We start from the raw sequence: 22939 nt of genomic DNA on the forward strand, positions 1-22939 counted from the left end.
AGGACACAGGAAAACGGCAGACACTTTGACATGCTCAGAGGTCAGCCCCATCAGTCCCCCCTCTCCCTGCCCGCTCCCTGCCACCTATGTGTAAAGCCAGGGTCTTACCGCCTCCCTGGACAGGACTCACTATGGGCAAGTGGGTTCGCACGTCCGCCTCCTCCTCCAGTGTGGCCTCGTCCACTGACGTGGGGCACCAGCACCTTGTGGGGCGTTCCCGTGAGCACTGAGGGACCCGTTAGCCCCACCGCCGTGAGGAGGGTCAGGGGTCTGAAGCAGCTGGGAGTTTAAATGTGGACCCCACCCCCACCCCCACCCTTACTTGCTGTGTGTCCTTGAGCCAGTGAACATCCCCCCTCGGACCTTGCTTCCTCATCTGTAGGATGAGATGCCATGAGAGACTGCAGGGTCTTATGAGCATCGACTTACAATGAAATTAAAGTCTGAAAGAGCATCCGGTACATATGGTAGTGTCCTCCCTGCTGTCCCCAACACCCGTCCCATTCTCCCAGCAGGTGAAATCCCACTGCCTGTGTTCAGGACGTCAGCACAGATGTCTTCAAAGACGACTCTCAGCGAGGCCAGGCGTGACCTGCGGGCACGTCTCCGGGGTGGCCCTCTCTCAGGCTGACCGGAGACCCCCCAGCATCCCCCACGCCTCAGCATCACCAAGCTGCACCACCTTGCAGCCAAGGAAGGACGCACAGAGGCCTCCAGGTCCCCAGCTCATTCCACCATAACAGGATTCAAGGCCACCCCGGGGCAGCTTCAGCCTAGCCGCTGAACTCTCGTTCCAAGCAAGAGGCTGACACGTGGCTATAACGTCTTTTATTTGTGCCGTCCATGCTGGACGCGCAGAGAACCGGCGTCAGCCCCCTGAGAGCACCCCCATCTCCCCCGCACAACGGAGGATCGGGCATGGATATTCAAAGCCACGGAAGGGAGAGAGGAAAGCGCCGTGCACGTGGCCTTGGACACTCAGAGGTGGTGAGAGAGGCTTCCCCACTTCTCCACACTCACAAACTCGAGCGGGACAGCTGAGGGGTGAGCAGGCCTGTGAGAAGGACGGTGTGATTACACCCACGGGATGTGAACTTTCCAGGGGTGGGCCGGGGGGGCCGGGAGAGGCTCTGCGCTCAGGATGCCGGCTGCTTCTCTTCCGTGGGGGCTGCCTTGGAGAGGAGCTGGGAAAGCCCGAGGCTGGGGCAGCAGTGCCCTTACTGCTTCCTCTGGGAAAACCAGAGCCCTCAGCCCGCTCAGGCCTCGGGAGTTCCAAGCCAGGGCGGACGCGTGCTCCGGTGGCCCTCTCATTAGGTCCGTAGTGGCCCCAGCAGGGCTGCAGCTAAGCGGCCCCATCCTCACTGCCACAGGGATCACTGAATGGGCACCGGTCCAAGTGCCCCCGCAAATGACCTCTCTCCATTCTCTGACCAGAGTCCCGCCCTGTCAGGCAGGGGGCAGATGCAGGATTTCACTTCCTTTTGTCCTGACACACGTGTGCGCACGTGTAGGAGGCCAGCACGTGAGGGAAAGGATCTCGAGTGACACGTCCAGCCTGACAACTTTTTTCCGGGCTGTAAGCAAGGGGGAAGGAGACTGCGCAGTCTCTTCAGAAGCGGCTCCGCAAGGCAACTTTGCCCCCCCTCTGGCCGAGTCATTCAAGGCTCAAGTCCACAGGGACCGACACCTCACCAGAAAGGACGAGAAGACACCAGAACAGAAAAGCTGGAGGCCACTGACTTTGGCACTTGAGCGGTGAGCTGTCCTCAGCCACGCACACTCAGGGCCTCCAGGGAAGGGACGCGGCGCCACGGCGCCTGCCCCAGGGTGCAGCTGTGACTCTGTGCTCAGTGCCGGAAAAGGTCCCCTGCACGTTGGAAAGGCCGCCCTCTGCTGCTGGGGCTGTGAGATGACAGCCGCCCACCACTGATCTTCTAAAGGCCTGGAGATAAACAGCCCTGAAGTGGGGCGGGGGGTCTCACTGTGGGGCCGCGAGACCATTAGCTGTTGTACAAGGGAATCACCCGGGTGATCGCCTGCCTGCAGATGGGGCACCTCTTGGGCTCCGGCAAGGCCTGGTAGCACTCGGCACAGGAACACACGTGCCCGCACTCCAGGAAGACGCAAGACCGGAAGTTGCTCAGGCACATGACGCAGGCGTTCTTCAGACTCTCCCGGTCCTCGGGGTTGGCTCGGCTCAGCAGCTGGGCCTCGTGCTCCCGGAACGCCTCCTCCATCTGCTGGAGGCGCAGTCGCTCTCGACGCTGCACATACTGCTTCCGGAGGATGAAGAAGAGAGTAGCGCACGTGGCAAAGCCGAACACCAGCGTCAGGACCTTCCAGAGCCTGACGCTGGACTCCTGCCTCTGCAGCAGGCTGTCGAAGTCCTGGCTGCTCAGGTAGTACTGCATGCCCTGCTTGGGGGGCTGCAGACGGATGGAGCTGCTGTCCAGGACCAGCTCGCCCACCCCTGTGAGGGCGGCCCCCACCTTCAGCATCTCCTCGGTCTCCTGGACGCCCTTGGGCTGCTCCCCACTGATGTAGTGGCCGATGACGTCCGTGAAGGACTGGACAGAGGGGTGGAACTTCTCGTACACCGTCTCCAGGCCCAGATCCAGCGAGTCCAGGGGCTTCAGCACCCGCACGGCCACATCCATGCCATCCTCATGGGGCACCAGGTCAAAGGGCACCACGTTGGTCCTCTGGTGAATGATCTTGGAACAGTCGTTCCTACAAGAGAACTCAAGATAAAACAAAGGATGGCAGATACCTCGCACCCGGGCAGGGGTGCAGAGCACCTCGATGCCAGGAGGACAGTTTGAAGTCTGAAGCGAGTGGAAGAGTACAACAGAAATCACAATTGTCCAGAGCCTCAGAAGAGGGAAGCTCGATTTTTAGGTTCTCAGGCGATCTCAGTGGGCAACAAATATTGTCACAGATCACCTCTAATCTTTATTTCCCTTTGCCCCTGTAAGACAGACTGATTTTTTTTAATCTTAAATAAATGCCTCAAAAAAGTTAAAAATAGAACTACCATACAACCCAGCAATCCCACTTCAGAGGACATATCTAAAAGAACTAAAATCAGGAGCTAGAAGAGGCATCTGTGCTCCCGTGTTCACTGCAAGGTTATTCACAACAGCCAAGAAACGGAAACAACCTAAATGTCAGTCGACAGATGAATAAAGAAAATGTGGTATATACATAACAAGGGAATACTATTCAGCCTTTATAAAAATAAAAATTAAAAAAAAAAAAGGAAATCCTGCCCCATGTGACAATATGCATGAACCTGGAGGACATCAAGCAAAGCAAACTGAGGCAGACGGAAGGAAGGACAGGTACTGCACGATTCCATTTACATGAGGTATCTGAAGTAGCCAAACTCATAGAAACAGTAAAACACTGGTTGCCAGGGGCTAAGGGAAAAAGAAAATGGGAGTTGCTGTTCACCGGGTGTAAAGTTTCACTTCTACAAGATGAGTAAGTTCAAAATTCCCTGTACAACCTTGTGCCTGGAGTTAACAGGACTGTACTGTTGTACTTAAAATTTGGTTAAAAGGGAAGATCTCAGGTTAAGTATTCTTACCACAATAAAAATTAAAATAAAATAGAAATCCAAAACAAAACCCTCCTACGATCAGCTGGAAAAATGGAACTCCATGTAATAGCATGAAATTATCTTAACAGGTACTGAAATCATTAACCCATGCCATAAATCAGTGTTTCTCAAACCTTAGTGTGCATATCCACAGACTCCAGGTCCCCTATCCTGGAAATTCTGGCTCAGTAGGTCTGGAACGGAGCCCAGGAATATGCATTTGGACAGGACACCTAGGTGACGGCAGTGGAAGAGGTGCTCAGACCACACACAAGAATATAAGCAGCACTGAGAGACCGGTCTCCGCCCTGTCTCGGGAGAAGCTTGAAGACATGGTAACAGGGCCAGGACACCGACACCTGAACCGACCAGCTGTGTGGTTTGGGCCCGTGGAGCAAGGCTACGCACCAGAGGCGAGTTGTCCGGTTCCACACCATCTTGTGCTCCTGAAGCGTCAGCCGCTGGATCACCCCCTTGCAATTTTCTACAAACTGGCTGTTAAGCGTTTCTTTAACAGACCGAACGGCTCCTGAATGGAAACAAATTATTTTATTTCTGAAGAACTGTTCCGCCCTTTCCTTTAAAGTAATTTAAATTTTGTCTTTCGTTTGAGTGAGTTTAATTAATCAACATGATGAAAACATCATCACCATAAGTTATGCTTTGGGGCACTCTGCTAAGCAGTTTACACGGATCACATCATTTCAGTTTTACAGCAACCCTGTAACGTTTATTTTAGAGATGGAGCGATGATGGTTTGAAAAGGTTGCATAATTTCGCCAAGATCACACAGCAGTAACACAGGTCTTTCTGACCCCAAAGTCCAAGTTCTGAACCACTGCCCCAAGGCTACAAAAGGCCCTCAATGTCAGCCAAGAAGATCTTTACCAAACTTTCAGAAGAGGGAGTTATTCTTCATTTTACCAATAAATAAACATACCTTCAATAACAGCGTAAGGCACACATTTTCCTGGAGCTTCTGAAAGAATACTCTTTAAGTCTTCACCCAAGTGGATTCTTTTAGCTCCCTAAATGGAAACAACACATTGAACTGACTGCTGAACACTGATATGCTCAAACAAGTGAAAAAAGAAAAAAAGACTATTTACGTTTTTCACGTTGAGAGACTAAGGACATCAGGCAGGAAGGAGACTACGGAGAATCTGATTCCGAAGCTGTGTCCCAGAACCATATAAACAGGCTTGGGGCAGCGCCTCATCTCTGCCATCTGCAGAATGGGGGTGCCACTTACACTCTTCCTCCAGTTAACCAAACATTCACTCCTTTTCATTTTAACTTTTTAAGACAAAAATATAAAAGATACTAATCAATTTGCATCCCATAGATCTGAATGTAATTTGATCTCTTCCTGACAACACAGAACCATGCAGCCAAAGGGCTTATGCGTAAAAGCACCTCAAGTAGTGACCAGTACATGGTCGGGGCTCGGGCCATGGTAGGTATAATTATCACCGGGCCCTTGTCAGTTCATGCTCTGCATGAGACATTATAATAAAGGGCTGCCTTTGCATTACAGCGCAAGGCTTCGAGAACTGGTGCCAAACACTATGCTTCTACTTTTCAGTTTGCCTCTCTTCCCTCATAATCAGGCAAGCACAGTTACCTCTGCTGCTACCCTCCTCTCACAATCCCCAGTTCTCCATCCCTTCCAATTCAGTTTCCAACCTGCCGTGCTTGGGAACCAACCAAGCCTGTTACTGCTGCGTCAAAAGTAAGATAAAATTAATAAAACCACTGAACATTTCCTGAGCCAGGCACTGTGCTGGGCGCTAGGGATTCAGGGATGAATGAAGGACAGTTCCTGCTTTCAGGTATTTCCATCAACAAATCTTACGGACGCCAGATGAGTAACCTCTAAAGAGGTGAGGAGGTACTGGATACATACTAAGGTCACTCTAAGTTTAAGCTGCTGCTACGCAGTAAAAAACAGGAGCAAGGTCAATAAAAGCTTATTAACCATGTACACTGGGAAGATAACAAAAACAATGGCAATAACAACAACTAACCCTCAGTTTATTTACTCCTTTATTATCTGTCTCTCCCTCCACTGGACTATTGAACTTAGGAGGGCTAGGACCTTGTTAGTCTTGTTCACTGCTGTCCCCCTAGTGCCGAGACAGTGCCTGACACATAGCAGGCACTAAATACATATTTGATGAATAAATTAGCAAATAAATAAGCACTTAGATATACTACATTCCAGGCACTCTAAGCACTTTAAATGCATAACCCCATTTAATGCTCATACCATCCCTATACGGCAGACATTTTTATCCCCAATTACAGATAAGGAAACTGAGGCTCAGAGAAGTGAAGTAATTTGCCCAAAGTCACACAGCTAGTAAAGTATCCACCATAGGATAGTTGGTTAAATTTTTTTAAAAAGGGAGGGGGAATTCAGTCAGAAAGACCTGGGCTTGAATCAAGCTTCAATGCTTCTACTGTGACTTTGGGCAACTTAATTTATCTGAGTCTCAGTTTCAAAATCTGTAAGAGGTGGGGGAAACAATCTCACAGGATTTTCATGTGGATTAAATGAAACTTAAGTGTGAAAGAATCCAGACCAGGGGCTGGCACATAGTAGGCATGTGATAAATATGCATTCCCATCACCATGAGAGATGCAAAAGGATAAGACAGAAGCCCTACTCTGTAAGTTTTATAATCTGATCAAGAAAATAGAACCTAAAATATGAGAAGTCCCAACTGTTTTTCCAAGAAGGGGCTATTTCTTTCATCCTCATTTAGGAACTAATCAGCAAAGCTTTTAAGGTCACCCAAAGGTGGGTCACTGCTTCGGAGGATCCCACCTCCCGCCAACTTGATACCAATGTGATTTCTGATTCGGAGTCAGAAAGTAAGGTATCAGTTACAATCACAGCCAATCACTTCAGGAGTGACTTATTTAATTAAGCAAACAAGAAGGCATCTCACCAGGATGTCATTCACACCACAAATTCAATTCCTTGGTAACTAGGTGCATTCCAGGCAGATTCCAAAACTCCCTTCATGGCAGGGAGTTCGCACATTTGTTTCTAAGCTCTTAATGTAAACAATCTGATGATAATGAAGTTAGGTCTAGGAATCCGTCTTTCAAATAAATGTCAAATTAAGCCCTAACTGTTGTATTACGAAATTGCAGCTCAAACAAATCCACAAATATTTACTGAGCACCTACTCTTTGTTAAGCACTGGATTAGAACCTAGAAGGAAAGAAGAGTAAATAAGATCCTGTCTCTGACCTAATGAGGTCCATCTCTCATGAGCTGCTCACACATTCACAACTGAGCAATGTGGTCAACAAGAAAAAATCCTATACTTGGAATCAAAAGACCTAAGTTTAAGTTCCAAGCTGACTAGCTGTATAGACCTTTCCTCGGAGTCTCGATTTCTTGATCTGCAATCCGGAGGTCATTTTAACTACCCCAAGAAATTACTGTGAAGAGAAACTAAAACCAAGATGGAAACGTGTTGTGTAAGTTGCAAAGTGCAGCTCAGGAAACGGAGTGGCATTTTCTAAAGGGCTATTAATATAAAAAGGAAGTCTTTTAGAAGCAAGGAGCTGAGTGGTTATGTAGTGGGTAAATCTAGGGCTTCTGTATTTGCAGTTCCCTCTGTCTGAATTACTCTTCCCCAGGCACCTGCACTGCCCCCCTCAAGTCTTCCTGGGCTCTGCTCAAATGTCACCCTATTTAAGTGTCACTTTATTTAAATGTCACCCTTTCTCCAGCACTCCATTTCCTCTCTTCCTTGCATTACTCTGTAGTATTTATCCCCATGTGTCACGCCATCTGATTGACTTGTTTATTGTCTGTCTGGTTGGACTAGAATGGAATCTCTATGAGGTCAGGGGCTTCTGTCTGTTCCACCCACGCGATACCCTCAGCGCCTGGCGCATAGCAGGTGTTCAATAAATATTTGTCGAATAAAATAATTAAGTCAAGATTCATTCTGAATGACAGGGACTTAGGAGAAAGGGGGCGGTAAAGCAGTTATCACAAGACCGGAGTTCTGATCCTAGTTCCTCCGTCTACCGGCCGGGCGACACCCTCTCAGAACCTGTTTCCTTCTCTTGGATCTTTTCCGAGGGTGGAACGGCCCACGGCGAATCGGGGGCTCACCATTACCCCGGGCAGGATGACCGGCTGAGGTCAGACGGGCGCCAGCACTGACCTTGAGCTCTTGGGCGACCTGGGCCTTCTGCCGGTACAAAGAGTACAGGACAGCGGTGACGACAGAGCTGGTGCCCAGGAGGATGAACTGGCCCAGCGAGGGCCGCCCTCCGCTCTCCATGGCTGCGCCGAGCCCTGGGCGCGGACTGGGACGCCGCCGAGGTCAGGCCCCACGACGCGCGACCCCCGCCCTCCGCCTCGCGCCACCTCCCTTCACCCGGAATCGCACCCCCAGCACTGTCTCTCCCGGAAACGCGCAACCAGTCGCCCAGCGATGACGCAAGACCTGGAACTGGAAGTGGGGCAGGGCAGAGCAGACCGGAAGGCGCTCCGTGACCCTTTCGACACTTGGTGCGTCGGCTACAACTGTATCGCCGGCGTCGCCACGGTCTCAGTCCTTCAGGTTTCCTGGGGTTATCGCGTTGTTTGATGGGTCGTTTGATGATCCGCCATTGGATTGGGAGGAAAGAAGAGAATTAATGTTTAGTAAGCACTTGTGAGTATTACACATTTAAGCTTCAGGGCAAACCTTGAGTCTTGGCTTTTATTCTTCCTTTTTACAGGTGACAAAACTGAGGCCAGAGAGGTTAGGGGGTGTGCTCCAAGTCACACTGCTAATGAGTGCTGGAGAGGAATTTACCAGACAACAGAGCTTATTACCTCCAAGAAGGCAGGTTATATCACCAAGGTATTGACAACTCCTTAATCTGCCGTCAAAACATATAACAACATATTTTATTAACTAATAATTACAGCTACAGGGACTTCCCTGGCGGTCCAGTTAAGACGCCTCGCTTCCATTGCAAGGGGCATGGGTTCAATCTCTGGTCCCGCATGCCGCGCCGCAGCGCAGCCAAAAAACAGGGAGGGAGGGAGGCAGCTCTTGAGTGCCTATTATGCGTCAGGCACTGTGACAAAAAGTTTTACGAACATCATACCACTTAATCCTCACAACACATCTATAGAGCAGATTTCAAACTGTTTTCTGATCTCCTTCATAAAATAATCAAGAGATACTTCAAAATTTTATCCAAAACATCAACCTGCAAAGCATGTGTTCATTCAGCTGTGTCCAGGTTCTGCTTTAAATTGAAAATACAGGAATGTACCCAATGGCCAAAATCAATGTATGTAAAATGCGTCTAGAAGCTGTAAATTGCTCTAAAAAAGTAAAATCTCTTTATTAAAGCAGCTGGCTATCCATGACGTTTTCCTACCCCATTCCTTAATTATGCTAGGAGTCAAAGAAGAATTACACTCTATGAACATAGGGTTAGAATCTCCAGATTGTCAACACCGCCACATGCCTTTGATGATTTTCAACCCAAGGGATGATCATGAATTTGTTACACACACACACACACACACACACACACACACACTTACAATAAGATCTAACTTTGTTTTTTTTTAATAAAATTTGTCAAAAGTTTGATAACACATTGTGTTGGCAAAGGTGTGGGGACAGAGACTCCTATTCTTTATGGAGAACCATTAGGCAATGCTGATCAAGATTAAAAGTGCCCACACCCACTGACTGAACATTTCCACTCTAGAAATTCTTCCTGTGTAAATACTCACACATGTGAACATAACAAATATACAGTATAAATTGCAGCATTGTTTTTTGTGGGGTTTTTTGGTTTTGTTTTTTTTGTGGTACGCGGGCCTCTCACTCTTGTGGCCTCTCCCTTGCGGAGCACAGGCTCTGGACGCGCAGGCTCAGCGGCCATGGCTCAGGGGCCTAGCCGCTCCGCTGCATGTGGGATATTCCCAGACCGGGGCACGAACCCGTGTCCCCTGCATCGGCAGGCGGACTCTCAACCACTGTGCCACCAGGGGAGCCCCTGCAGCATTGTTTTTAATAACAACAGAATGAAAACAAACTAAATGTTTTCAATAGTCAGTTGGTTAAACAAAATTTTAATACATGTGTATATGAGCATAGAAAAGTGAAATAGCAAACTGTAAACTGTTTGAGTGTGATCTCATTGATTCCAGAAAGGAAGGAGAATATAATATTGGTTGTTTCCATAAGAAGGAATTAGGTGGCTAGAGAACAGAGTGACTCTTCACTCTTTTGTACTTTTTTAATGTGAATGCATGGCATGTTTCAAATTAATAAAACTTGAATTTTAAAAAGAGGAAGATGAACACACCAGTCACTCCATAACCAACGACCTCCTGCATCCAAGGCTCTGGGCTGGACACTAGGAGACACAACCGTATACAGCCAGGCTCTGCCCCTTGGCTGTTTAGGGTCTGTAGAGAAACAGACCCAGGCAGAGTTATCTATTATCCCAGGTCCAATGGAATTAGGGCAACAAAGGCCTCCGGTAGAGGGATGCAGCTTACTCTCCTCATGAGGGAAGGAATTTGAGTTCTGTAAACAGAATGGTGGGTAGAGTGACAGGATGGGAGTGGGAAAGACTTCATGGAGAGGGAACAAGATGAGCAAAGTGCAAAGCTATCAAGAGTTGGCTGATACAGTCTGAGCCAAGGGCATATGACAGAGAGCATGGAGCAAGTAATTGAAAAGGAAGTTGGGACCACATCCTGTAGGTCGCTAATTGCCAAACCAAACATTTTAACTTCATCATTTTGAGGATAGGATCTAGTAAAGCTGTTTGAGAACCCGCAGGGCATGATCTAACCTGTTTGTTTGTTTTTTAATCATCGAAATTCTTTTTTTTATATACAGCAGGTTCTTATTAGTTATCCATTTTATACATATTAGTGTACATATGTCAATCCCAATCTTTGAAATTCTTGTATTCTTAGGTCACAGCAAAGAAAAGCGCACACACAAAAAAAGACTGTAAAATTGAAAACCAATGGAGAGTCTCCACTGCTAGGGGTCCTTGTTTCCAGGTTTCTGACTATTTGGGAACTTTTGTTATATTCTCCAGGGGGTTCCTTGGGAGCTCATTTTTAAAAAGTCATTCTTAAATGAAACATTGTTTCTTTTTTTTAATAATTGAAGTGTGGTTGATTTACAATATTATGTTAGTTTCAGGTGTACAGTATAGTGATTCAGTATTTTTGCAGATTTTACTCCATTATAGGTTATTGCAAGGGATTGCTAGGGATTAAGTGTATCCATTGCAAGATAATGGTTATAATTCCCTGTGCTTACAGTATATCCTTGTTGCTTTTCTATTTCATACATAGTGGTTTGTATCAGTTAATCACATACCCCTATTTTGTCCCTCCCGACTTCCCTCTCCCCTTTGGTAACCACAAGTTTATTTTGTACGTCTGTGAGTCTGTTTCTGTTTTGTATGTACATTAATTTGTATTATTTTTTAGATTCCACATACAAATGATATCATACAGTATTTTTCTTTCTCTGACTTATTTCACTAAGAGTAATATTCTCTAGGTCCATCCACCTTGCTGCAAATGGCAGTATTAATTCTTTTTTATGGCTGCATAATATTCATATATATATATCTCCCAGCTTCTTAATCCAATTGTCTGTTGATAGGCACTTGGGTTGCTTCCATGTCTTGGCCATTGTAAATAGTGCTGCTATGAACACTGAGGTGCATGTATCTTTTCAAATTAGTGTTTTTGTTTTTCTGGATATATACCCAGGAGTGGAATTGCTGGATCATATGGTAGGTTTATTTTTAGTTTTCTGAAGAATTTCCGTATTGTTTTCCACAGTGGCTGCACCAGTTTACATTCCCACCAACAGTGTACAAGAGTTCCCTTTTCTCCATACCCTCTCCAACATTTGTTATTTGTAGACTTTTTAATGATAGTCATTCTGACAGGTGTGAGGTGATATCTCATTGTTGTTTTGAGTTGCATTTCTCTAATAATTAGTGATGTTAAGCATCTTTTCCTGTGCCTGTTAGCCATCTGTATGTCTTCTTCAGAAAAATGCCTATGCAGGTCTTCTACTCATTTTTTTGATTGGGTTATTTGTTTTTTTGATATTGTTGTATGAGCTGTTTGTATATTTTGGGTATTAGCCCCTTGTCAGTCACATCATCTGAAAATATTTTTTCCTATTCCATAGTTTGTCTTTTCGTTTTGTCAGTGATTTTCTTTGTTGTGCAAAAGCTTTTAAGTTTAATTAGGTCCCATCTGTTAATTTTTGCTTTTATTTCTGTTGCCTTAGGAGACTGATCCAAGAAAATATTGCCACAATTTATGTCATAGAGTGTTCTGCCTTTGTTCTCTTCTAAGGGTTTTATGGTTCTTGTTCTTATTTAGGTCTTTAAACCATTTTGAGTTTATTTTTGTATATGGTATTGGGGAATGTTCTAATGTAATTGTTTTATATTTGGCTGTCCAGTTTTCCCATTTGTTAAAGAGACCATCTATTCTTCATTGTATATTCTTGCCTCCTTTGTTGTGGATTAATTGACCATAGGTGCATGGGTTTATTTCTGGGCTCTGTATTCTGTTCCAATGGTCTATGTGTCTGTTTTTGTGCCAGTGCCACACTGTTTTGATTACTGTAGCTTTGTAGTATAGTCTGAAGCCTGTAAGGGCTATAACTCCAACTTTGTTTTTTTTTTCTAAAGATTGCTTTGGCATTTGGGGTCTTTTGTGGTTCTATATGAATTTTAGGATTATGTGTTCTGTGAAAAATGTCATGGGTATTTTGATAGGGATTGCATTAAATCTATAGATTGTTTCGAGTAGTATGACCATTTTAACAATATTAATTCTTTCAATCCAAGAGCACAAATATCTTTCCATGTCTTTGTATCATCTTCAATTTCCTTCATCAGTGTTTCATAGTTTCCAGAGTGTAGGTCTTTCACCTCCTCTGTTAAGTTTATTCCTAGGTATTTTATTCTTTTCCATGTGATTTTAAACAGAATTTTTTTTTTACTTTCTCCTTCTGATTTTCATTATTTATTAGTGTGTAGAAATGAAACATATTTCTGTATGTTAATCTTGTATCCTGAACCTTGCTTCATTTATTAGTTCTAATAGCTTTTGGGTGAAGGCTTTAGACTTATCTATATAAAGTATCATGTCATCTGCAAATAGTGACAGTTTTACCTCTTCCCCTCCAGTTTGGATACCTTTAATTTCTTTTTCTTCTCTGATTGCTGTGGCTAGGACTTCCAATACTGTGTTAAATAGAAGTGGCAAGAGTAGGCATCCTTGTCTTGTTCCTGAATTTAGCAGGAAAGCTTTCAGCTTTTCCCCATTGAGTATTGCATTGCTGTGCATTTGTCATAAATGGCTTTTATTATGTTGAGATATGTTCCCTCTGTACCCACTTTGATGAGAGTTTTTATCATGAATGAACGTTGAATTTTGTCAGATGCTTTTTCTGCATCTATTGAGATGATCATGTGATTTTTATCCTTCCTTTTGTTAATGTGGTGTATCACATTGATTGATTTGCGAATGTTGAACCATCCTTGTGACCCTAGAATAAATCCAGCTTGATCATGGTGTATGACCCTTTTTAAGTATTGTGGGATTTGTTTTGCTAAGATTCTGTTGAGGATTTCTGCATCTATATTCATCAAAGTTATTGGCCTGTAATTTTCTTTTTTGGTGGTGTCTTTGTCTGGTTTTGGTATCAGGGTGATTGTGGCCTTGTAGAATGAATTTGAGAGTGTTCCCTTCTCTTCAGTTTTTTGGAATAGTTTAAAAAGGATAGATGTTAGTTCTTTATATGTTTGGTAGAATTCCCCTGTGAAGCCATCTGGTCCTGGACTTTTGTTTGCTGGGAGTTATTAAAATTACAAATTCAATTTCACTTCTAGTGATCAGTCTGTCCAGTTGTCTGTTTCTTCTTGACTCAGTCTTGGCAGGTTGTATGTTTCTAGAAATTTGTCCATTTCTTCTAGGTTGTCCAATTTGTTGGTATATAACTGTTCATAGTATTCTCTTATGATTTTTTGTATATCTGTGGTATCAGTGGTATTTCTTGTTTTATTCTTCAGACCCTTTTACAAGTTCCTTGGGAGCTCATTAAAAGACCATCATTCTGATATGGGGATATATATATATGTATAGCTGATTCACTTTGTTATACAGCAAAAACTAACACAACATTGTAAAGCAATTACACCCCAATAAAGATGTTTAAAAAAAAAAAGACCGGGCTTCCCTGGTGGCACAGTGGTTGAGAGTCCGCCTGCCGATGCAGGGGACACGGGTTCGTGCCCCGGTCCGGGAAGATCCCACATGCCACAGAGCGGCTGGGCCCGTGAGCCATGGCCGCTGAGCCTGCGCGTCCGGAGCCTGTGCTCCGCAGTGGGAGAGGCCACAGCAGTGAGAGGCCCGCGTACCGCAAAAAAAAAAGACCATCATTCTTTTTGGGGGGAGAGGTTTCCAACATCAGATTTTTTAAATTGAATTATAGTTGGTTTACAATGTTTCAGGTGTACAGCAAAGTGATTCAGTTATACATATATATCTATTCTTATATCTATTCAGTTACATATGTATCGATACTTTTTCAGATTCGTTGCCATTATAGGTTATTACAAGATATTGAATGTAGTTCCCTGGGCTATGCAGTAGGTCCTCGTTGTTTATCTATTTTATATATAGTAGTGTGTATCTGTTAATACTAAATTCCTAATTTATCCCTCCCCCTCCTTTCCCCTTTGCTAACCATAAGTTTGTTTTCCATAAAAGATTGTCATTCTTAAAGCAGTTTGGTTTTAAATAACCCTGCCTTTTTTTTTTTTTTTTTTCTGGCCAAAGGCTGAAATCCTTCATCAGCCAGGCTGAGCTTGATCCTATTGGGATATTTTGAAATTTACATCGTGTGGACCTTGGTAGGAGTGATGAAAGATGGGCAATTTCGGCCACAGCCAGATATCCCTATGGAACCATTCTCAGCTCAGAATGGCTCTCCTCACTTAATCACAAGTTAAGCCTCTGACTTAAAGAAAGTGAGGTAAGTTCCTAAGGTGCCAGGCAGAGAATCTAGGGGGAGCAATCCTGGGAGAGATGGGGTTACTAAGGACATCACCACTGGAAGCACTGAGTTCCAAACTTAGGCTGTTGGTTTCCCTATGAGTCACTGGGTAAATGCCCTCATAGGCTGTCCATTCCAGTGAGACACTTGGCAGGGTCCAGGCACCTGATAGATTTGAAAGCAGGCTGGGACTTCCCTGGTGGTCCAGTGGTAAAGAATCCGCCTTCAAATGCAGGGGATGCGGGTTCGACCCCTGGTCGCGGAACTAAGATCCCACATGCCGGGGGCAACTAAGCCCGTGCACTGCAACTACTGAGCTCGCGTGCCTCAATGAGAGAGCCCCCAAGCTGCAATGAAAGATCCCGCATGCCTCAACGAAGACCCCGCCTGCCGCAACTAAGACTCAACACAGCCAAAAATAAATAAATAAAATGAATAAATATGAAAGCAGGCATCCTGCGCTGATGTTGCCACACAGGTGTGCCAAAGAAAATAAAAAATAGAAAAAGTGTTGACAATCACATCAGGTTATCACTCACTTTCCTTACAGAGCTTTCCCTTGGGAGAGCCCCTAACATAATAATTATTAGGAATTATCGAATGTCAGCATATTTTTAATGAGCATTTAACCCATCCAATGTACTCTCCCAGATATGGTAGGACCCAGGGATACTATGCTGGACATGCCCCCTGACATCATGCAGGGTATCAGGGAGACCTTTTTCTTTTTATAATGATTTAAACTCCACCTCATCCCCAGGTGACCACAGATCTGCTTTCTATCACTGTAAGTTAGTTTTCATTTTCTAAAAGTTCATATAAATAGAATCACATGGTATGTACTCTCTCTTTTCTGGCTTCTTTCACTCAGAATAATTATTTTGACATTTATCCATATAGTTGTGTGTATCACTAATAGTTCATTCCTTTTTTATTGCTGAGTAATGTTCCATTATATGAATCCATCACAATTTGTTTATTCATTGACCTGTTAATGGACATTTGGGTTGTTTCCAGGTTTTAACTATTACAAATAAAGCTGCTTTGGACACGCATGTTTAAGTCTTTGTATGGACAAATGCTCTCACTTCTCCTGGGTAAGTTCCTGGGACAGGAATGGCTGGGCCATATGGCAGATGTGTAACTTCTTAAGAAACTGCCCAGAAGTTCCCCAAATGGTTGCACTGTTTTACGTTCCCACCAGTATATGAGAATCCCAAGCCCTTCACATCCTCAGCAACATTTGGTATAATCACTCTTTTGATTTTAAACATTTCTCTAATGACTAATGATGTCAAACATCTTTTATGTGCTTACTTGCCACCCACATATCTTTGTGAGTGAAGTATCTGCTCAAATCTTTTTCCCACTATTTTTTTTTTAAAGGTTAGACTTTATTTCATTGCTCAGATTCTATTTTTATCTCCCAGGAATTTTTTTTTTTTTTCTTTGCCGTACACGGGCCTCTCACTACTGTGGCCTCTCCCACCGCGGAGTACAGGCTCCGGACGCGCAGGCTTAGCGGCCATGGCTCACGGGCCCAGCCGCTCCGCGGCATGTGGGATCTTCCCGGACCGGGGCACGAACCCGTGTCTCCTGCATCGGCAGGCGGACTCTCAACCACTGCGCCACCAGGGAAGCCCTCCCCACTTTTTAATTGAGTTGTTTTCTAATTATTGAGGGTTCTTTGTATATTTTGGATACAAGTCCTTTACAAAATATGGGATTTGCAAATATTTTCTTCAATATCGTGGCTTGACTTCTCATTCTCTTTAATTGTCTTTTGAATAGCAGAAGTTATTGATTCTTATGAAGTCCAATTTAGTGGGGTTTTTCTTTTATGGATCATGCTTTTGGTGTTGCATTTAAGAAATCTTTGCTTAACCTAAAATCACAATGATTTTTCTCCTATGTTTTCTCCTAAAACTTTGATAGTTTTAGGTTTTATATTTAGGTCTGTGGTCCATTTTGAGTTAAGTTTTTTCAGTTTTATTGAGAAATAATTGACATCCATCAGTGTGTAAGTTTAAGATGTACAGCATGATGATTTTATTTACATATATTGTGAAATGATTACCACATATGTTTAGTTAACATCCATCATCTCATATAGATACTAAAAATAAAAGAAAAAAATTCTCCATGTGATGAGACCTCTTAGGATCTGGTATCTTAACCACTTTCCTATATATCACACAAGTTAATTTTTGTATATGGTGTTCCAGGCACTGTGCTTTCCATGCCATTCTCCCATCTCCCTACAAAGTAGTTAGGTATTATTTTTATCCCCATTTTACAGATGCGGAAACTGAGGTTCGGCAGAGTTTACCCAGCTTCATCTTTCTCCAGAGCTACATGCTTACGCACTAAAACTACCGCCTTTTATCTCGTTCAGGTTGTTTGGCGCTACAAACAACTTGGTGATTGATGGGAGTCATTTCCTACCCTGAACCACACACGTTATTCCTATTCAGAGAGTTAGTCAATAACAATACATTTGGGAAACTAGTCTGGAAGGCAGGATTCCACCAAGAAAAATGGAAACAATTTGTAAAATTATCTCTAAGGGTCCTTCATCTCCACATTCCATGATCTCTCGGATTTTCCCGGGAACAGGTGCAGTCAAGGCGGCAGTGGATACTTTTAGCCACAAGGGGGCGCCAAGAGCACAGGATGTAGAAGGCAAACAGCAAGGGAGAAGGGCCCAGGACCTAGGAAAGGGAGATGAAAGAACGGCGGGGGCTGGAGATGTAAGCGGAGCCCTGAGGCTGACTGTGGCTCCACACTGAGCTGTATCAGGGACCCAGGTAAGCCTCAAGCCCTGTGACTACCTTTACCTCCAGCCTCACCTGGGAAATGCGGGACCCCCTCCCTCCCCCTCCCCTCACTCCCACCCCTCTCCTCACCCCCATCCCCCCACCCACCCTTAATTATTATTTTTTTTAACATCTTTATTGGAGTATAATTGCTTTACAATGATGTGTTAGTTTCTGCTTTATAACAAAATGAATCAGTTATACATACACATATGTTCCCATATCTGTTCCCTCTTGCGTCTCTCTCCCTCCCACCCCACCCTTAATTATTAACAGCACCTGTTGGTCAGTGGGAAGGACCAGCACGCTGTGTATTAGGAAAGGGTGAATTAGGACGGGCTTGGCAGTCAGCTGTCCTGAGTCCTACATCAGCTCTGCCATTTACTAGCCACCTGATTACTGTCAAGTCCCAGCACCTTCCTGAGTCTCAGTTTCTCATCTGTAAAGTGGGAAGAGAGAAGTAGATGATTCCCAGGTGTCTTTTAGCAGGGATTCTATTCAAGCTGCTTGAGAACTGGAAGAAGCAGCACTCTCCTCCCCAGGTACCGGAAAACTGATATTCTAAGCCTTAGTTTTCTCAGCTGGAAAGGGGGGATAATATTCCTGCTCTCTGCACGGGACTGCTGTCGGCCCAGATAGGGAAAGTGCTGTAGATATATTAGGAATTCTTCTCCTTTTAATTATTATTTGTGTTCTTGGCTTGCAAAAGATAGGCAAGGAAGTGGATGAATGTGAACAATCCTTGTTTTTTAACCAGTTGAATCTGTTCAGCGTCATTTAGTAGGTTAATATTATAGTTTCTGGGGGAAAAAATGTTTACTGTAGTCACCAGATAAACAAATTCAAAGTTTAATAATAAAAGTATGTCTGAATGGCAAATGAGTACCACTCAGACATAAATAATACAGAGGTTCAGAGGAGGAAACATTGCCGTAGGCTCCAAGGTTAGGGAATACCTACAGTAGTTAACACTTACTGAACACCTACTAGGTGCCAGGCACTGAGCTAAGCATTATACGTAAAAATCATAAATCTTTGATTCGAAGGGACTTTGAGGGTCATCCTACAATACCTGTAGCTATATTTTTATGTGTATAATTATTCACTTAAGGTCCATCTCCCCTGCTAACCCCTAAGCTCAGTGACCCCAGGAGTGTTTCTGTCTTGTTAACTGCTGCATCCTCAGTATTTAGCCCAGTACCTGGCATACAGTAGGTGCTCAATAAATATTTGTTGAATAAATAAATAAATGAATGAATGAACAGACTCAATCCAAACTCACTCCCAATAGGAGAAGCTCTCTACATTGACCCAGAGAGGGTCATCCAGCCTTTGCTTGAATAGTTCCCCTGGTGGAGAAGTCATCACCTCACAGGGAGTCTACTGCCATCTTGTATCTCTGACACTTCACCTCCTCGGCCCTGGTTCTACCTTCTTGAGCCTCTGTCCATTTTGAGGCAGACGCTGAATATAAAGCCCTTCTGTACACCTCAGTAACTTCCTTTGAGTTCTGTCAACCATGAGCCCACCTAATTTTCATGGAAGTCAGGAGAGAAACATGGTGGCTAGAAAGGGTGCAAGGTCGAATGAAGAGCTTTTCCTTAAGATGGGAGGGAGTTGTCTCTGTGTGGACAGATAGGGTGGAACTCGAAAAGAAAACAGACTGTAGATGCTGGAGAGGAAGGGGTAAATGTAGGACCCGCTGTGGGACCCTGTGCTGCAGGGAGGCAAACCTTTGGCCTCAGCCCCAGCCAATCATGGTGGTCCCATTGCCCTTGCCAGGGATTGGCTTGGGAATGAGCATGTGATCCAGTTCTGACCAATGAGCTGGATGGAAGGTCTGCTGAGGGACTTCGGGGAAGTCCTCTCTTTTTTTTTTCTTTTTTTTTTGCGGTACGCGGACCTCTCACTGTTGTGGCCTCTCCCGTTGCGAAGCACAGGCTCCTGACGCGCAGGCTCAGCGGCCATGGCTCACGGGCCCAGCCGCTCCGCTGCATGTGGGATCTTCCCGGTCCGGGGCATGAACCCGTGTCCCCTGCATTGGCAGGCGGACTCTCAACCACTGCGCCACCAGGGAAGCCCCCGGGGAAATCCTCTCTTAAGAAGCAAAGACATGGTCCCTTTTCTTCCTCTGACAAATACATCTGGAGGTAATGCAACTGTCAAAGCCATCTTGCTGCCACCAAGACCAATACATGGAGAAGGGCAAGGCTAAGAGAATCATAGAGAAGTGGAGCCAGAGCTTTAATCAAACTGTGCCTGAAGGCACTCCATCCCTGAACTTCTTGTCACTGAGATAGTAAGCCTCCTTGTGTAATCCCAGTGAACTGGCATTGGTAAGTACCACCACCAAGAGCATCTTAAAAACGAACAGATTTTAAAAACTAACTGCATTAATGAGGGCTCTTTCAGAGACAAGGGCAAAAGCCCAAATCTAATACAGTTAAGAAGAAATAGAATATGTTTGTTCAAATGACTGAAAAGCTCAGGGTTGGCCAGATGCAGGGACTCAAATCACTTTAAAGATGTTGTCCCACTCCCTCTGGCCTGCAGAATTTCTGAAAGTCAGCTGATAGTCTTACGGGAATTCCCTTGTATGTTATTCGTTGCTTTTCCTTTGCTGCTTTTAATAGTCTCTCTTTATCTTTAACTTTTGTCATTTTCATTACAGTGTGTCTTGGTGTGTGCTCCTTTTGGGGTTAATCCTGTGTGGAACTCTCTGTGCTTCCTGGACTTGGGTGACTGTTTCCTTTCCCAGGTTAGGGAAGTTTTCCACTATTATATCTTCAAATATGTTCTCAGGCCCTTTCTCTCTCTCTTCTCCTTCTGGGATCCCTATAATGCAAATATTAGTGCATTTGATGTTGTCCCAGAGGTCTCTTAAACTGTCCTCATTTCATTCTTTTTTCTTTTTTCTGTTCAGTGACAGTGATTTCCCCAACTCTGTCTTCCAGCTCACTGACCTGTTCCTCTATATCATTTAGTCTGTCGATTCCTTCTAGTGTAATCTTCAGTTACTATATTCTTCATTTCTGGTTGTTCTGTATATTTTCTAACTCTTTGTTTAAAACTTCTAACTTCTCGCTTTGTGCATCCATTGTCCTCCCAAGTTCTTTGACCATCTTTATGATCATTACTCTGAACTCTTTCTCAGGTAGATTGCCTATCTCCACTTCACTTAGTCCTTCTTCTGGGGTTTTATCTTGTTCCTTTGTCTGGAACATATTCCTCTGTCACCTCATTTTGTCTAAGTTGCTATTTGTATTTTTACGTATGTGGTAGGTTAGTTATGTCTCTCGACTTTGGAGAAGTGGCCCTTTGTAGGAGATGTCCTATGTGTCCCTCTCATCACCCAAGCTACATGCTGTAGGGGTTCCCCCTGAGAGGGCTGCATGGGTCCTTCTTTTGTGGAGGGCTGACTGTGTGGACAGTCTGGTAGGCTTGGTTGGCCCGTAGCCCTGTTGGTTGCCAAGCCCTGCCTTGTACAGATGCTGCTGGCTGCCGGTTAGTGGGGCCTGGTCATGAGGAACCTGGCTGCAGGACCCTGGAAGACCCCAGGGCTAGTGCTGCCTCACTGGTGGGTGGAGTCAGGGTTCCAAAGATTCCGGGGCTGTTGCCCACACACTGGTGGGTGAAGCCAGGTCCCAGGGTTAGTGCTAAACTACTGGCAGGCAGAGCTGGGTCCTGGAGTCTGGCCGCAGGGCCCAGGGATCCCAGAGATTGTGTCAGATCACTGGCGGGAGGGGGACCAGTTCCTGACACAACTGAGTATGGGTTCCAGGGTGTTCCAAAGCTTGCGTTGGCTGCTAGTGGGCAGGGCTGGGGCCCAACTAGTCCCAGGGTGGGTATCACGGGCTGTGGGATCATGGTTTTCTACTGTCCAGTGTCTGCTCCCTGGTGGGTGAGGCTGGTCTAGAGGCTAGCAGGCTTCCTGGAGGGCAGGGCCTGTGCCTGCCCACTGGTGGGTGGAGCTGGGTCTTGGCCCTCTGGGGGGCAGAGTGTCTGGCGGGCAAACTGTCTAGGGGGCGGTGTCTAGAGGTGACTGTTGGCTCAGGAGGTCTTTAGGCAGCCTGTCTGCTGATGGGAGGGGCTGTGTCCCTGCCCAGTTAGTTGTTTGGCCTGAGGAGTCTCAGCATTGGTGCCCACAGGCTGTTGGGTGGGGTCAGGTCTTGGCACTAAAGAACTAGAGGGAGGATCCTAAGATGTGGGCAGCAGTGACCAAAGCTCTCAAATATGGCTGCTGCCAGTGTCTATGTCCCCAGAGTGAGCCACAGCTGCCCGCCCCCACCCCACAGGGACTCAAATCAATGTAATTAGTACTCACCTTTCTCTGTCTCATTCCTCTGTTAGTTCCATTCTTTGACAGTCATTCCCCAGGTCATAAAATGGCCACTGGGATCCCCAGAACCACATCCTCATAGCTTTGCAACCCCAGTGGAAGAGGACTTTTCGTTCCCACTAGTTTCAAGAAAAGTCCAGGAATCTGAGTCTCATGGACTGCCTTGGGTCATGTATCCATCCCTGAGCTAATCACTGAAGCCAGGGGAGGAAAAGCACTGACTAGCCTAGAAGTGACATACCCGCTATTAGACGTGTATGAGGAGAGAGGTGTCCAGAGATCAAGTGCTGTTCAGTTCAATCCAACAAATACCAACTGAGTGCCTTCCATGCAACAAGCACTGTTCTAGGCACTGTTACCCGAGGAATGAGGAATGAATTCTCAGCATCCATTCTACCAGCCATAAGACAAGTCAGAGTGACAGGAGCTCTGAGAAGGTTACAAATGATATATGACCGAGTTATAACCAATACAATCATGTTTTCTAATTCACAGCTTCTGTTATAACCAAGCCAGTGGTTAGCAGTTGTGAAATGGGCTACAGATTACTTTCTTAGCCTAGAAATCCACTGGCTTTGACCCAGTTGTCTGTGTTCTTCAGGATATTCTCATTAATATTCAAATGTATTTGGCTAATTTGATCAACTCATACGTTGATCAAATAGAAACTAATATGTTTCTAACTTGCAATTACAAAATATAAGCAGAGTTTTTATTAGCCAAGAATTCATTCAGTTACAAGTCATTGAAACTTAACTCAGGCCAAGACTAGGCAGTGAGGAGTCTAGGGTACAAATTTAAGGACACTCATTCTCTGGAGCATACAAGCAAGCTTGCCTTGCTGTAGTCCTAGCCAGACCCAACGCAAACTAGCTTAAGCCAAAACGGAAGAATTATAGACCCAATATTCTAAGTAGGAAAAGCATAGTGGTGAAGCTGGCCTCTAGGACACATGGATCCAGGGCTCAAATTCATCGGTATTTATTCATTCTCTTCTTTTCTCCCCTTCCCCTCTCCCTCCTCCCCTCCTTTGCTTTCCTCTGCCGGTTTGCTTCAGTCTCTCCTAGCACCATTAGTCTTT

At 45.1% G+C, this 22939-nt stretch overlaps 1 protein-coding gene across 1 annotated transcript in view; it reads right to left on the reverse strand.

Annotated features, from left to right (window-relative positions):
• Window positions 1–819: 819 nt before the first annotated feature.
• The window catches only part of MUL1 (mitochondrial E3 ubiquitin protein ligase 1), a 33492-nt gene continuing 11372 nt past the window's right edge, over window positions 820–22939 (reverse strand). The window contains exons 2-5 of the mRNA XM_060015489.1: window positions 7795–8201; window positions 4542–4629; window positions 4010–4130; window positions 820–2730 (exon numbers count right to left, since the gene is read on the reverse strand). Of these exons, the coding sequence (XP_059871472.1) occupies window positions 2001–2730; window positions 4010–4130; window positions 4542–4629; window positions 7795–7914 (1059 nt within the window). The 5' untranslated portion in view covers window positions 7915–8201 and the 3' untranslated portion in view covers window positions 820–2000. The remainder of the gene's footprint in view (window positions 2731–4009; window positions 4131–4541; window positions 4630–7794; window positions 8202–22939) is intronic.

Source organism: Delphinus delphis, chromosome 1, assembly GCF_949987515.2.
Source record: "Delphinus delphis chromosome 1, mDelDel1.2, whole genome shotgun sequence".
Classification (NCBI taxonomy): domain Eukaryota; kingdom Metazoa; phylum Chordata; class Mammalia; order Artiodactyla; family Delphinidae; genus Delphinus; species Delphinus delphis.